This window comes from Engystomops pustulosus, chromosome 5 (assembly GCF_040894005.1).
Source record: "Engystomops pustulosus chromosome 5, aEngPut4.maternal, whole genome shotgun sequence".
NCBI lineage: Eukaryota > Metazoa > Chordata > Amphibia > Anura > Leptodactylidae > Engystomops > Engystomops pustulosus.
The window spans coordinates 63,575,945-63,589,237 of NC_092415.1; the positions used below are offsets into that span (position 1 = coordinate 63,575,945).

Genomic DNA, 13,293 nt, shown 5'->3' on the forward strand with positions numbered 1-13,293 from the left:
GGACTTAAGTTTGAGGGGCTTTAGCAGGTAACTGCTGTATTTTGTGTTACTTTGACTGTAGATTCTTCTTTCTGTGCATATTTCTATTGTAATCCCCATTAGAACAATGGACTCCATAAGTGGCATTGCTACACGGTGTACATCCTGTGCCATGTATGCTTTCCTTGAACAGCCGTTCGAGGGGGAATACTGCTGTGTGGGGTTTGTGAAAATTGCTCATCTGGAAGCCCAGATTCTGGATCTAAATGAGCAAGTTTCAAGGCTGCGGGCAATTGATAATATGGAACGAAGTTTGCTGCTCCTGGAGCACAAACTCTCTGGGGAAGATGGGTGTGGGGAGGGAAGTATGGAGGTACAGAGTGAGGGGGCAGCTAGTTGGGTACCATGTAGAAGGCGGGGTAGAGGGAAGAGTTGTAGGGAGTCTAGTCCTGATCTGGTGCACCCCAATAAGTTTGCCAGGCTGGCGGATGAGGGGGATATCAGCTCTGGGGTAGCAATGCTGCAGAAAGACGTGGCCGCTAGCAACCAGGGGACTGTCTGCTCCGGTAAGAAGGATAATGGGAGCACAGGCAAGGTCAGACAGGTGCTGGTAGTGGGAGATTCGATTATTAGGGGATTACACAGGGCAATCTGTCACAAAGACCGTGCATACCGAACAGTGTGTTGTTTGCCGGGTGCTCGGGTTCGGCATGTTGCGGATCGGGTTGACGGATTACTGGGAGGGGCTGGTGAGGAACCAGCGGTCATGGTCCACATTGGCACTAATGACAAAGTAACAGGTAGGTGGAAGGTCCTTAAAAATGATTTCAGAAATTTAGGCCAGAAGCTCAGGGCAAGGACCTCAAAGGTAATTTTCTCCGAAATACTGCCTGTAGCACGTGCCACACCAGAAAGGCAGCGGGAGATCAAGGAGGTAAATAAGTGGCTCAAAAGTTGGTGTAGGAAGGAGGGTTTTGGGTTCATGGAGAACTGGACTGACTTTTCTGTCGGCTACAGGCTCTACAGTAGGGATGGGCTGCACCTCAATGGGGAGGGGGCCGCTGTTTTAGGGGAAAAAATGGCTAGAAGGTTGGAGGAGTGTTTAAACTAGAGACCTGGGGGGAGGGCAACTACACTTGTGCAGGGCAAATAGACAGTGTACATAGAGAGCTGGGAAGAGTCATAGTCCATGGGGGAGGAAGGGGGGCTGGAATGAGATTGGGGAATAAGGACAAAAGGAATACGGACAGGGAAAACCATATAAAGTGTATGTACACAAATGCTAGAAGCCTCACAAACAAAATGGAGGAACTGGAACTCTTGATGTTGGAGCGGAAATATGATATAGTGGGTATCAGTGAGACATGGCTGGACAGTAGCTATGACTGGGCTGTTACTATAGATGGTTATAGTCTTTTTAGAAAGGATCGTATAAATAAAAAAGGTGGAGGGGTTTGTTTATATGTGAATTCTCCCCTCAAGCCCGTCCTGCGAGATGACATCAGTAACGCAAATGTGGAGTCCCTAGGGGATGAGATAAGAGGAGGGAAAAAGAATAATAAAATATTCCTAGGGGTTTGTTATAAGGCTCCAAATATAATGGAGGCAGCAGAGGAAATGCTGATAAGTGAAATGGATGCGGCTTCAAAGCATGGTGAAGTACTTATCATGGGGGACTTCAATTACCCAGATATTGACTGGGGGGCAGAAACCTGCAGGTCCTTCAAAGGCAGCAGGTTCTTGTCAACAACAAAAGACAATTACCTGTCGCAACTAGTCCTGGAGCCAACAAGAGGGGGGGCACTGCTGGACCTTATCCTTACCAACAGACCTGATAGGGTATCAAAACTACAGGTTGGGGGGAACCTGGGGAATAGTGATCATAATATTATTGATTTTGTATTATGCTTTACTAAGAGCGTTAGTGAAGGGGCAACCAACACTCTAAACTTCAGGAGGGCAAATTTTCAGCAACTAAGGGAAGACCTTAAAGGCATAGACTGGGATAATGTTCTCAAAGACAAAAGTACCCCCCAAAAATGGGACTTTTTCTTATATATTCTGAAAAAGTCCTGTGAGAAACACATACCTTATGGGAAAAAGCATAAAAGGAACAAGAAAAACCCTATGTGGCTAACTAGTCTTGTAAGGAAAGCAATAAGCGAGAAAGATAAAGCGTTTAAGGTGCTAAAACGTGAAGGTAGCGATGAGGCATTACAGGATTATAGAGAGAAAAATAAATCCTGTAAAAAGCAGATAAAGGCCGCAAAAATAGAGACTAAGAGAAATATTGCCAGGGAGAGCAAAAATAATCCCTAATTATTTTTCAAGTATATAAATGATAAGAAACTAAAAACAGAGAGTGAGGGTCCCCTTAGAAATAACACGGGGCTCATGGTGGAAGGAGATGAGGAAAGGGTCAATCTACTGAATGTCGCCTTCTCAACTGTCTTTACCCAGGAAAATCCCCTGGTGGAAGACACAATGAGGAATAATGTTAATTCTTTTTATAATGTCAACAGTTTAACCCAGGAAGAGGTACGGCGCCGCCTCGCAACCACTAAGATAGATAAATCACCTGGGACAGATGGCATACACCCCCGGGTTCTGCATGAATTATGTACGGTGATAGACAAACCGTTATTTTTAATATTTGAAGATTCACTGAGGACTGGTTATGTTCCACAGGAATGGCGCATAGCAAATGTGGTACCAATATACAAAAAAGGATCAAATAGCGATCCTGGAAACTACAGACCCGTGAGTCTAACTGCTGTGGTGGGGAAAATATTTGAGGGGTTTATTAGAGATGCTATCCTGGAGTATCTCACTTGGCACAACCTTATAACCCAGCGTCAGCATGGGTTTATGAGAGATCGGTCCTGTCAGACTAATCTGATTGGTTTCTACGAGGAGGTAAGTTCAAGACTGGATCTGGGGGACGCTGTGGATGTTGTATATCTGGACTTTTCAAAGGCATTTGACACCGTGCCACATAAAAGGTTGGTATATAAAATGAGACTGCTGGGAATAGGAGAAAATCTGTGTATTTGGGTAAGTAATTGGCCTAGTGATAGAAAACAGAGGGTGGACATTAATGGCACATTCTCAGATTGGGTTGATGTTACCAGTGGAGTGCCACAGGGGTCAGTATTGGGGCCACTTCTTTTTAATATTTTTATTAATGACCTTGTAGTGGGTTTACACAGTCAAGTTTCAATATTTGCAAATGATACTAAGCTGTGTAAAGTAATAAATACTGAGATCGATAGTTTAGCATTACAGAGGGATTTGTGGAAGCTTGAGGGATGGGCAGAGAAATGGTTGATGAGGTTTAATGTAGATAAATGTAAAGTTATGCACTTGGGCCATGGAAACAAAAAGTATAATTATGTTCTAAACGGTCAATTACTTAGTAAAACTGAAGCTGAAAAGGACTTGGGGGTATTGGTGGATGGTAAACTTAATTTTAGTGACCAGAGCCAAGCGGCTGCTGCTAAAGCAAATAAAATAATGGGATGTATCAAGAGAGGAATAGATTCTCATGATAAAGACATAGTTTTGCCCTTATACAAATCCCTGGTCAGACCACACATGGAATATTGTGTACAGTTTTGGGCACCAGTGTATAAAAAGGATATAGTAGAGCTGGAACGGGTGCAGAGGAGAGCAAACAGGATTATTAGGGGAATGGGGGAACTAGAATACACTGACAGATTAAAAAATTTGGGATTAATCAGTTTAAAAAAAAGACGACTGAGGGGAGACCTCATTACAATGTACAAATACCTGAACGGACAGTACAAGGATCTCACCAAAGATCTTTTTATACCTCGGCCTGTGACCAGGACAAGGGGGCATCCTCTACGCCTAGAGGAGAGGCGATTCTACCATCACCATAGACAAAGGTTCTTTACTGTAAGAGCAGTGAGACTGTGGAACTCTCTGCCGCAGGAGGTTGTTATGGCGGACTCTATGTACATGTTCAAGAGAGGCCTGGATGCCTTTCTGGAGAGAAAAAATATCATGGGTTATGGGGATAAAACATTTATTTAATTCTTAAAGGTTGGACTTGATGGACTTGCGTCTCCTTCCAGCCTTATATACTATGAAGTCTCCGCCTAAGATGATCTGTGAGCCGTCTGCAAACTCCGCCAGCTTCTGTAATGTGAAGACACCAAAGGGGATTTGTCCCTGGTTAGGAAAATAAATGTTAGCAAATGTATTCACTTTGTTGGCATATGACAGTTTTATGAAAACATATCTACCATTAGGATCTACCATTACACAGTAGATGCATATATACACAGTACATACACAGTAGATGCATATATACACAGTACATACACAGTAGATGCATATATACACAGTATATACACTGTAGATGCATATACACACAGTATATACACTGTAGATGCATATACACACAGTATATACACTGTAGATGCACATATACACAGGATATACACAGTATATACACAGTAGATGCATATATACACAGTATATACACAGTATATACATAGTAGATGTATATATACACAGTATATACACAGTAGATGCATATATACACAGTAGATGCATATATACACAGTATATACACAGTAGATGCATATATACATATATATATATATATATATATATATATATATATGCCTATATACAGTATATACACATAAACATAGTAGATGCATTTATACACTGTACATGCATATATACACATATACACAGTATATACACATATACACACCTATACACAGTATATGCACATAAATAAACAGTATTTACACATATACACAGTAGATACATATATATACACAGTAGATACATTTATATGCTGTACATACATATATACACAGTATATACCCATATACACATAAATAAACAGTATATACGCATATACACATTATATGCATATATACGCTGTACATACATATATATATATATATACCCTGTATATACACATATACACATACAGATAAATACATATGTATATTCTTACCTTTTAGGATGACCGGCCGTGGCTTCAGGCAGGCGTTCGGGCGGTGGAGGGTCTTTTGGTTGTTGTTCGGTCAGGGAGGGGGTTGGTGGTGCTTCTTCAAGCGCGGGGGGGGGGGGGGGCGGAGGGGGGGTCGCTTATTCGGCCGGGGAGGGGGTGGGTGGCGTTTGCTTGTTCGAGCAGGGGGCAGCGGGTGCTTGTTTGAGCAGCGGGCGGGGGTCAAGCGAGAAGGCTTTCTTCTTCAGGCGGGCCGCCGGGGGTTGGTTGCTCGGCCATGCATGACTGGGGTGCATGGAAGGGCATGGGCTGGCCGGCAGGCGGTAACCTGTTGCGGGAGGGGGCGTTGGCCGCTAGTTGGAGGCGGTGTCACCTGTCCCGAGTGGGCAGCCTGGGAGGTGGAGGCGGTGTCACCTGTGACGTCGCGTCTCTGTCATGCGGGGAGGCGGTCACCCGTGTCTAGCGGCGGTGGGTATCTCAGGCGGGGGAACGTGGGTTGCGATCTGGTGGGGGCCCCTAGGGGGGGCAAGATGGTGGGGGCAGTGGGGCTCGAGCCCCGGGAGCCCCGCCTATAATCCGGCCCTGCTTCTAGTGAACGGAAGGTTGCAGATTTCCCACCATGACGGGCAGTTAATTGGAATGGGTATCCCCATCTGTACGTGATGTCTTTCTCACGAAGAAGGATCAGTAGTGGTTTAAGGGCTCTCCGCAGTTGTTGTGTGCGTCTTGCCAAATCAGGTAGTATTATTAATGGGCGGCCTTTGTAAGATAACGGCTCTGCAGCCCTGGCTGCTCGTAGGATGGCTTCTTTATCCTTAAAAAAATGGATGCGAAAAATGATATCTCAGTGCCTTGAGCCATCTGTAGGTTTGGGGCCCAGTGCCCTATGTATGCGGTCAATTTCAATAGGACGCTCCTTAGTGTCAGGTAGAATAGATGCAAAAAAAGCCCCTTATGCGAATATTGTTTCGCCTATGGCGATTTTCAATATCGTCAATATGTGTCAAGATTTCAGAGAGTTGGTTGGAGTGGGCCTGTATTACTTGATGGTGGTCCGCTATAAGTTTAAGTGTGTGTTCCTGAGACTCCTCCATCTCCATCACTCTAGTGCCCACATGGTGTATATCTTGCCGCAGAATATCCATATCCCGCTTATGCGAGGTCTCAAGTTTGGCTAAAAGAGTCTCCAAATCACCTTTGGTTGGGATAGAGCGAAGGTGAGCTCGCCAGTCCCATGCAGGGTCTTGTGGTAAAAGATTTGGTGTTGCCAATGGTATATATGGCGGTGATGGTGAGGCCGCAGCCCATGCCGGCGATGAGCCCTGAGATCCCTCTGGGCTGAAGGTAAGGCGAGGTGTGCCGCTAAGGTGGGGGGAAGTCGGGTGATCCCCTTGGGGGTTGTTCATGTTGCGGCCTGATTCAGGCCATCCCCTTCATATATTGCATTACATATAATGTGACTGTGGGTCAAAATTGTATAATAAATGATGCCATTGTGTCTTCTGTATCAAGTAGATAAAGGACCCCTGCCATGCCCCTACCATCACCAATCATATCTTTATCTTTCTTAAGCCGATGCAAAGAATTATTTTAGCCCCCACATCAATTGTTCTACCAACATGGATTACTATAACTAGCAGTGGCAGGAGCCCTCTGTGGGGATAGGGGCCCTGGTCATAGAGTAAGTGGCAAGAGGAAAAATGAAGAAACAGCAGCATTTGTCCAAATTCTCCTCTTGAAGCAGGCTGACCATCCATAGAGTACATTACAGCCTATTGATATGATTGTTCTCAGTGTCTCAGGCTCCCCAGAAGAGCTGATGCTAATGGCCCATCTTCTATGTGCACAATGATACTGTAGATTTAGTTCTTCCAGCCCTTGTTTGTTTTATATGCAGGATAGATGTTTTCATAAGAGCGGATTATAATAGATAGGGTATCTACTATACAGGCAATGTCTTTGGGGCCCAGCGCTGATCATTATCTACTTTCTCCTAGAGAAAACATTCTTACTTTCCTGCAGGTGCCACTAGCTCAATGCAATTATATCATTCCAGCTTCCATTGAGTTCAGTAGAAGCTGCATTAATCATGATTTACTGCTCTCTAGTGGGGGCAATTGTATCATTATACATAATATAATCAATGTATTTATAGCAGGTAAGTTGTTTGGTGTAAATATAGTGAAAGAATGTGGTGTTTAGAATGAGCGCCATATTAGGCTATGTTCACTTGCTATATTTAATAAAGATAATGGCGTTTGTAATATACAGTATAAAATTCCCATGTACCTACTGACTTTAATCTATCCATAAAATCCAAAAAAAGAAGCTGAACTCCAGATGCAAACAGATAAAAGTGAAGAAGAGTTTATTCCAGAACTGGTGAAGTTTCGGTGTGTTACCCCCTTTCTCATTATAGCTTTAATCAGTGGCTACATAGTGAGATAAATTACAGCCTAAGGGGGAAGATAATTTGGGGATAATTCTCTCTATGTATTCTTCTGAAGGTGATGTGTGTGATGTGCATGGAACCAAACCAGGACATACACAATATTAATATACCATGTAACATATACATAGTGTATACAGTATGTACACACATACATAAATCCAAATGCAGTAACCATACTGTAAAACACATGAATGATGATGTCACAATAACAGAGAATCTCCCACAATGGCTGATGACATCATAATGCCAGATCAATTCCAGCTGACTGTCCAATCAGGAGGCAGGAAAATAGCCACGCCCATTGAAAATTGACCAATCAGGAGCAAGATAGTGTAGTCCCGCCCCCTGGCTAAGGTATAAAAGGCAGCACACGCAGCCAGGTGGTCAGAGACAACATGGATCATCAGACAGGCAACATGGTGGAGCAGGTCATCCTGAAAGAATATAACCAGATCCAGGAGCAGCTCCACAGCCTGGATGAAGTGTACATCCAATACTACAGCAAACAGGATGAGGACAGCAAAAATGGTGAACAACTGGAGAATAAAATCTCAGAGGATGAAGAAACAGATGCAGAAGTGCAACCACAGGCATCAAAGAAGCTGGAGAAAGCTATGCGTAGACCAAGAAACCGCTTTTTAGCCCTGCTCCGGAGACCACGAAGGTGGATTGCTGGTCTCAAACACAGAGGAACCTATATCGTCAATGAGGAACCTTCTAATGAGATCCCTGGACCCAGTCATACCAACATGGAGGACAGTATGGCCAACAGCAAAGGTAGAAAATTGCTAAGGGTCAGCCAGGTGGTCAGAAAAAACATGGATCATCAGACAGGCAACATGGTGGAGCCAGTCATCCTGACAAAATATAACCAGATACAGGAGCAGCTCCACAGCCTGGATGAAGTGTACATCCAATACTACAGCAAACTGGATGAGGACAGCAAAAATGGTGAACAACTGGAGAATAAAATCTCAGAGGATGAAGAAATAGAGGCAGAAGCTGTGGGTAGACCAAGAAACCGCTTCTTAGCCCTGCTCCGGCGACCACGGAGGTGGATTGCTGGTCTCAAACACAGAGGGACCTATATCGTCAATGAGGAACCGTCTAATGAGATCCCTGGACCCAGTCATATCAACATCGAGGACAGTATGGACGGCAGCAAAGGTAGGAATTTACTATTTCTATGTCAAAGAAGTGTTTATTGCACATAGCACAGGGGTCCCCAAACTACGGCCCGCGGGCCACATGCGGCCCGCGGACCGTTTCTAACCGGCCCCTGACGCTTGGAGCCTTCGACTGTCGGGCAGGGGCTTCCGTCCGTCCGGACAGGAAGCTCCTGCCCGTCATTGTATAGTGCTCGATGCGGCCGGAAACGGCCGCTCGAGCACTATTACTGGAGCGATGTGGCCGGAAGACAACCCTGGCGCACATCGCTCCAGGAACTAGGATGCGCGGCCGTGTGATGACGTCATCACACGGCCGCGCACCCCTTCCTGACCGGACGCAGCAAAATGATAGAAGAAGCGCAGAGAGGTGAGTATACCTAAAACGGCAGGAGAAAGGTTGTGGCGGCCGGGGGCCTTAATATATAACATTAATTATCAGGGGAAACAAAGGAAATAATTAGTTATCAGGGACAGCATGGGAAATAATTAATTATCAGGGGCAGCACAGGAAATAATTAATTATGAGAGGCAGAATAGGAAATAATTAATTATGACCGGCAGCATAGGAAATAATTAATTATGAGGGGCAGAATAGGAAATAATTAATGGTGGGGGGGTATAAGAAATAATTAATTATGAGGGGCAGTCTAGTAATTAATGGGGGGGCATTATTCGATAATTAATGGAGAGGGCTCCCAGTATATTTAATAATAAATTGATCCATTAATTATTTGATTGGGCCAATATATAAAAATAGTTCACAAGGGGGTGCAGTATATTAAATAATTTATTGAGGGGGGCCCCAGTGTATTACGGATGCGGTCACATGTACCGCTATTTATTTTTAAACGTTAGTCCGGCCCTCCAACGGTCTGAGGGGGACAGTGAACGGCCCCCTATGTAAAAAGTTTTGGGACCCCTGACATAGCACAATCGGTGTATGTAGTTCATATGGATATTTAATCTGTTGGCTGTGAACCTTTGGCACAGGTGCCAGAGATGACACTCAAAGCCATTTCTGTGGGCACTCAGACAATCGTCCCAGGACAGAGTTCACCAAATAGGACCAAATCTTCCTGCATTCCCAGGCCACTTAAGCCACACTTCATTGGCTGTTTGGAACTGTGGGAAAAGTGAGAAGGTGTTGACAGAACTGCATTATCTTTGAAGCTCATCCTTCTTTCTCTACAGAGAGACCCTGGAGAGAAGCTACAATGAGAGACTGAATTTTCTCTCCTTCTTTCAACTGTATTGGTGGCCTCAGGCGGCCGATACTATTGAAAGATGTGGAAGAACAGGTAGCAGTAAGTTACTGCTTAAAATGCCATGTTGACAATCCACGGTAAATAAGTGGATATTGGTTGTAGTTTGGGCACTCGGTCTCCAAACGGTTCGCCATCATTGGTTTAGACCATGTTTACACTGCACTGATTAAAAGAAGCAGTGATTGGTTGACAGTAAATTTACATTTATACATAGTGACACATATTGGACACAAATCTATTTGCTAAAATGTATTATCACCCTGCAAAATGTGGTTTTATTTACCGCGATAATATGCCATGTCTCATTCCACTGACATGATATATGTATATATGTTTTTTACAGCCAGTATGTCACATACAGAAGACCAGAAGGATGATGAAGGGAAACAGCACACCATAAAATCTTGCAGAAAGAAGATGGATACTTGTAGATCTGCACAGGATGTCCGCCGTAACCCCAGCTCTATTGACCCTACTACCAGAGAGGAGCTCCGCAGGTCTGCACAGTCATCTTCGAGCATCGGATACCAGGACACCACAGCTGAAACCTCTGTGGTAGAAGCCGGCACCTCTGCCCAAGCATCCGCTGCCACCGTGCCCCTATCACTGGAGTCCTTCACGTTCCACCGCTCACTGGGTCAAGGAGGCTTTGCTCAAGTCTACCTGGCGACAGATAGGATCCGCAGAGAGCGCGTCGCCATCAAGGTCATCGATAAAAGGGTTTACACTGAAGCTGGCAGCAGCTTTGAAGAGCGCCACATCCTTCAACTCTCCCATGCTAGCCCATTTCTCATCCATGGGCTGGCCGCCTTCCACACCCTTAACTTTGTCTATTATGTGATGGAAGTGGCCACTAGAGGGGACCTGTATGATCTTATCGTAAAAATCAGTCCTCTTGATACAGCGACTGTAAGATTCATCATAGCAGAAGTGGTCTGTGGTGCAGAATTCCTCCACAGCAAAGGGATTCTTCATCGTGATCTAAAGCCAGAAAATCTGCTCCTGACCACAGAAGGCCATATCAAAATCACTGATTTTGGCCTGGCTGTGAAAGGTGTTGCTAAGATGATTACAGATGACTGTAGGGGGACGCCAGGATATGCAGCCCCAGAAATAATCTGTGGCTTACCACATGGAAGAGCCGTGGATTATTTTGCCATTGGTGTTATCCTCTATGGGCTGGTGACAGCAACGTTACCATTCCCTGGAGAAGGACCAAGAGATTGTGAGCAATCTGTCCTCAATCATGAACCACACTTCCCAGAGTCTCTTCCTCCTGACACAGTCAGCATTTTACAAGGACTGTTGTGCAAAGACCAGTTCCATCGCCTTGGAGTCAAAGGAGACATCAGGGAACATCAATTCTTCTCTGATATAAACTGGGAAGATGTGGAAGCTAGGAAGATGGCACCACCAGAGATCCTGAGGTCAGAAGCCATTAACCTCAATGTGGAAGATACTATGGACTATGCTGAACCACCACACTACATAAAATCTAAGTACCAAAATATGTTCAACCAGTTCAGCTTTGTATGTCCAGAATGGTCAACACAGTATCACCCTGTCATCACCAGGAACTGGGTGGCCACACTCTTTAGCAGATGGTCATCCCAATAATAAGAACAATCCAAGGACAATGGTGGTGGATGGCCCATTGCTCCCAGCCGAATTCTTCATCCCAATCTCCTAGTTCCTCCATAACTCCATCAAGAGGCCCATGTAGCTTGCAGCTTGACCACCAGTATAGTATAATCAGTGGAAGCAACACAACTGCAATGGAGCAGGTAAGTAGTAGGACGACATCCATTACTCTTCTCATTGTAGTGCGCAGTGCAAAGATGTGTATATAATGAATGATTTTTCTTCAGGTTGTGTATTAATGTGTATTAATCATTAGAAGTATCTGCTGCCGCCTTATCTTAACACACTGACAGGCAGAGGGTAACCACAATCAGTTAGATGAGTCTCTTGCCTGTAAGATGTATAATATGGAAATGATAGGTGTCCATAGCCATTGCTATATAAATGTGCATAGAATAAACTAGTGATTTAGGATCCGCTACTGAAATCCCAAATCTAGAATGAGCAGAGACTTCAATAAATCAATTATGAGGTCTCTGGATTTGTATGGTAGAAGATGATGTGTCATGTATATTTGTATCCTGAGCTCCATGTTTAGTCATAATCACTTACACACATTTTCTGTTGTTTCTGTAGATCACCGCTCCAGTTCAAGTCCTCGCTGTATCCTCCATAATGTGTGACATTTACCGAGCTTGACCTGCAGGTTGCGTCATGCACCTTCACCCCCGTGGATTTGATATGAGGTAGCAACTTGCTCCTTCACACACCGCAAATGGACTGCCAAGAGGTAGCATCTAGCATGTTTGCCTAGCGTCCATAGACCTTCTGAAGTTAGCCTCTGGCTCCTTCACCCACCGCAAATGGACTGCAAATAGATAGCATCTAGCATGTTTGCCTAGCGTCCATAGACCTTCTGAAGGTAGCCTCTGGCTCCTTCACCCACCGCAAATGGACTGCAAAGAGGTAGCATCTAGCATGTTTTCCTAGCGTCCATAGACCTTCTGAAGGTAGCCTCTGGCTCCTTCACCCACCGCAAATGGACTGCCAATAGGTAGCATCTAGCATGTTTGCCTAGCATCCATAGACCTTCTGAAGGTAGCCTCTGGCTCCTTCAAACACCGCAAATGGACTGCCTAAAGGTAGCATCTAGCATGTTTGCCTAGCGTCCATAGACCTTCTGAAGTTAGCCTCTGGCTCCTTCACCCACCGCAAATAGACTGCCAATAGGTAGCATCTAGCATGTTTGCCTAGCGTCCATAGACCTTCTGAAGGTAGCCTCTGGCTCCTTCACCCACCGCAAATGGACTGCCAAGAGGTAGCATCTAGCATGTTTGCCTAGCGTCCATAGACCTTCTGAAGTTAGCCTCTGGCTCCAACACCCACCGCAAATGGACTGCCAATAGGTAGCATCTAGCATGTGTGCCTAGCGTCCATAGACCTTCTGAAGGTAGCCTCTGGCTCCTTCACCCACCGCAAATGGACTGCAAAGAGGTAGCATCTAGCATGTTTTCCTAGCGTCCATAGACCTTCTGAAGTTAGCCTCTGGCTCCTTCACCCACTGCAAATGGACTGCCAATAGGTAGCATCTAGCATGTTTGCCTAGCATCTATAGACCTTCTGAAGGTAGCCTCTGGCTCCTTCACACACCGCAAATGGACTGCCTAATGGTAGCATCTAGCATGTTTGCCTAGCGTCCATAGACCTTCTGAAGTTAGCCTCTGGCTCCTTCACCCAACGCAAATGGACTGCCAATAGGTAGCATCTAGCATGTTTGCCTAGCGTCCATAGACCTTCTGAAGGTAGCCCCTGGCTCCTTCACGCACCGCAAATGGACTGCCTAAAGGTAGCATC

At 45.0% G+C, this 13,293-nt stretch overlaps 1 protein-coding gene across 1 annotated transcript; it reads left to right on the top strand.

Moving 5' to 3' along the window:
• The first annotated feature begins 7,828 nt into the window (after window positions 1-7,828).
• LOC140134033 (uncharacterized) lies at window positions 7,829-12,685 on the top strand. Its single transcript, XM_072154696.1, has 3 exons — window positions 7,829-8,591; window positions 10,202-11,642; window positions 12,076-12,685. The coding sequence occupies exons 1-2, from the start codon at window positions 7,841-7,843 to the stop codon at window positions 11,473-11,475; spliced, it is 2,025 nt and encodes a 674-aa protein (XP_072010797.1). The 5' UTR covers window positions 7,829-7,840; the 3' UTR covers window positions 11,476-11,642; window positions 12,076-12,685.
• Window positions 12,686-13,293: the final 608 nt, after the last annotated feature.

What these genes read in the sequence shown, in the direction of transcription:
- LOC140134033 (XM_072154696.1), top strand. Translation starts at nt 7,841, where the DNA reads ATGGTGGAGCAGGTCATCCTGAAAGAATATAACCAGATCCAGGAGCAG. An exon ending in CAGTATGGACGGCAGCAAAG is followed by an intron (nt 8,592 to 10,201) that starts GTAGGAATTTAC and finishes TGTTTTTTACAG; the next exon opens with CCAGTATGTCACATACAGAA.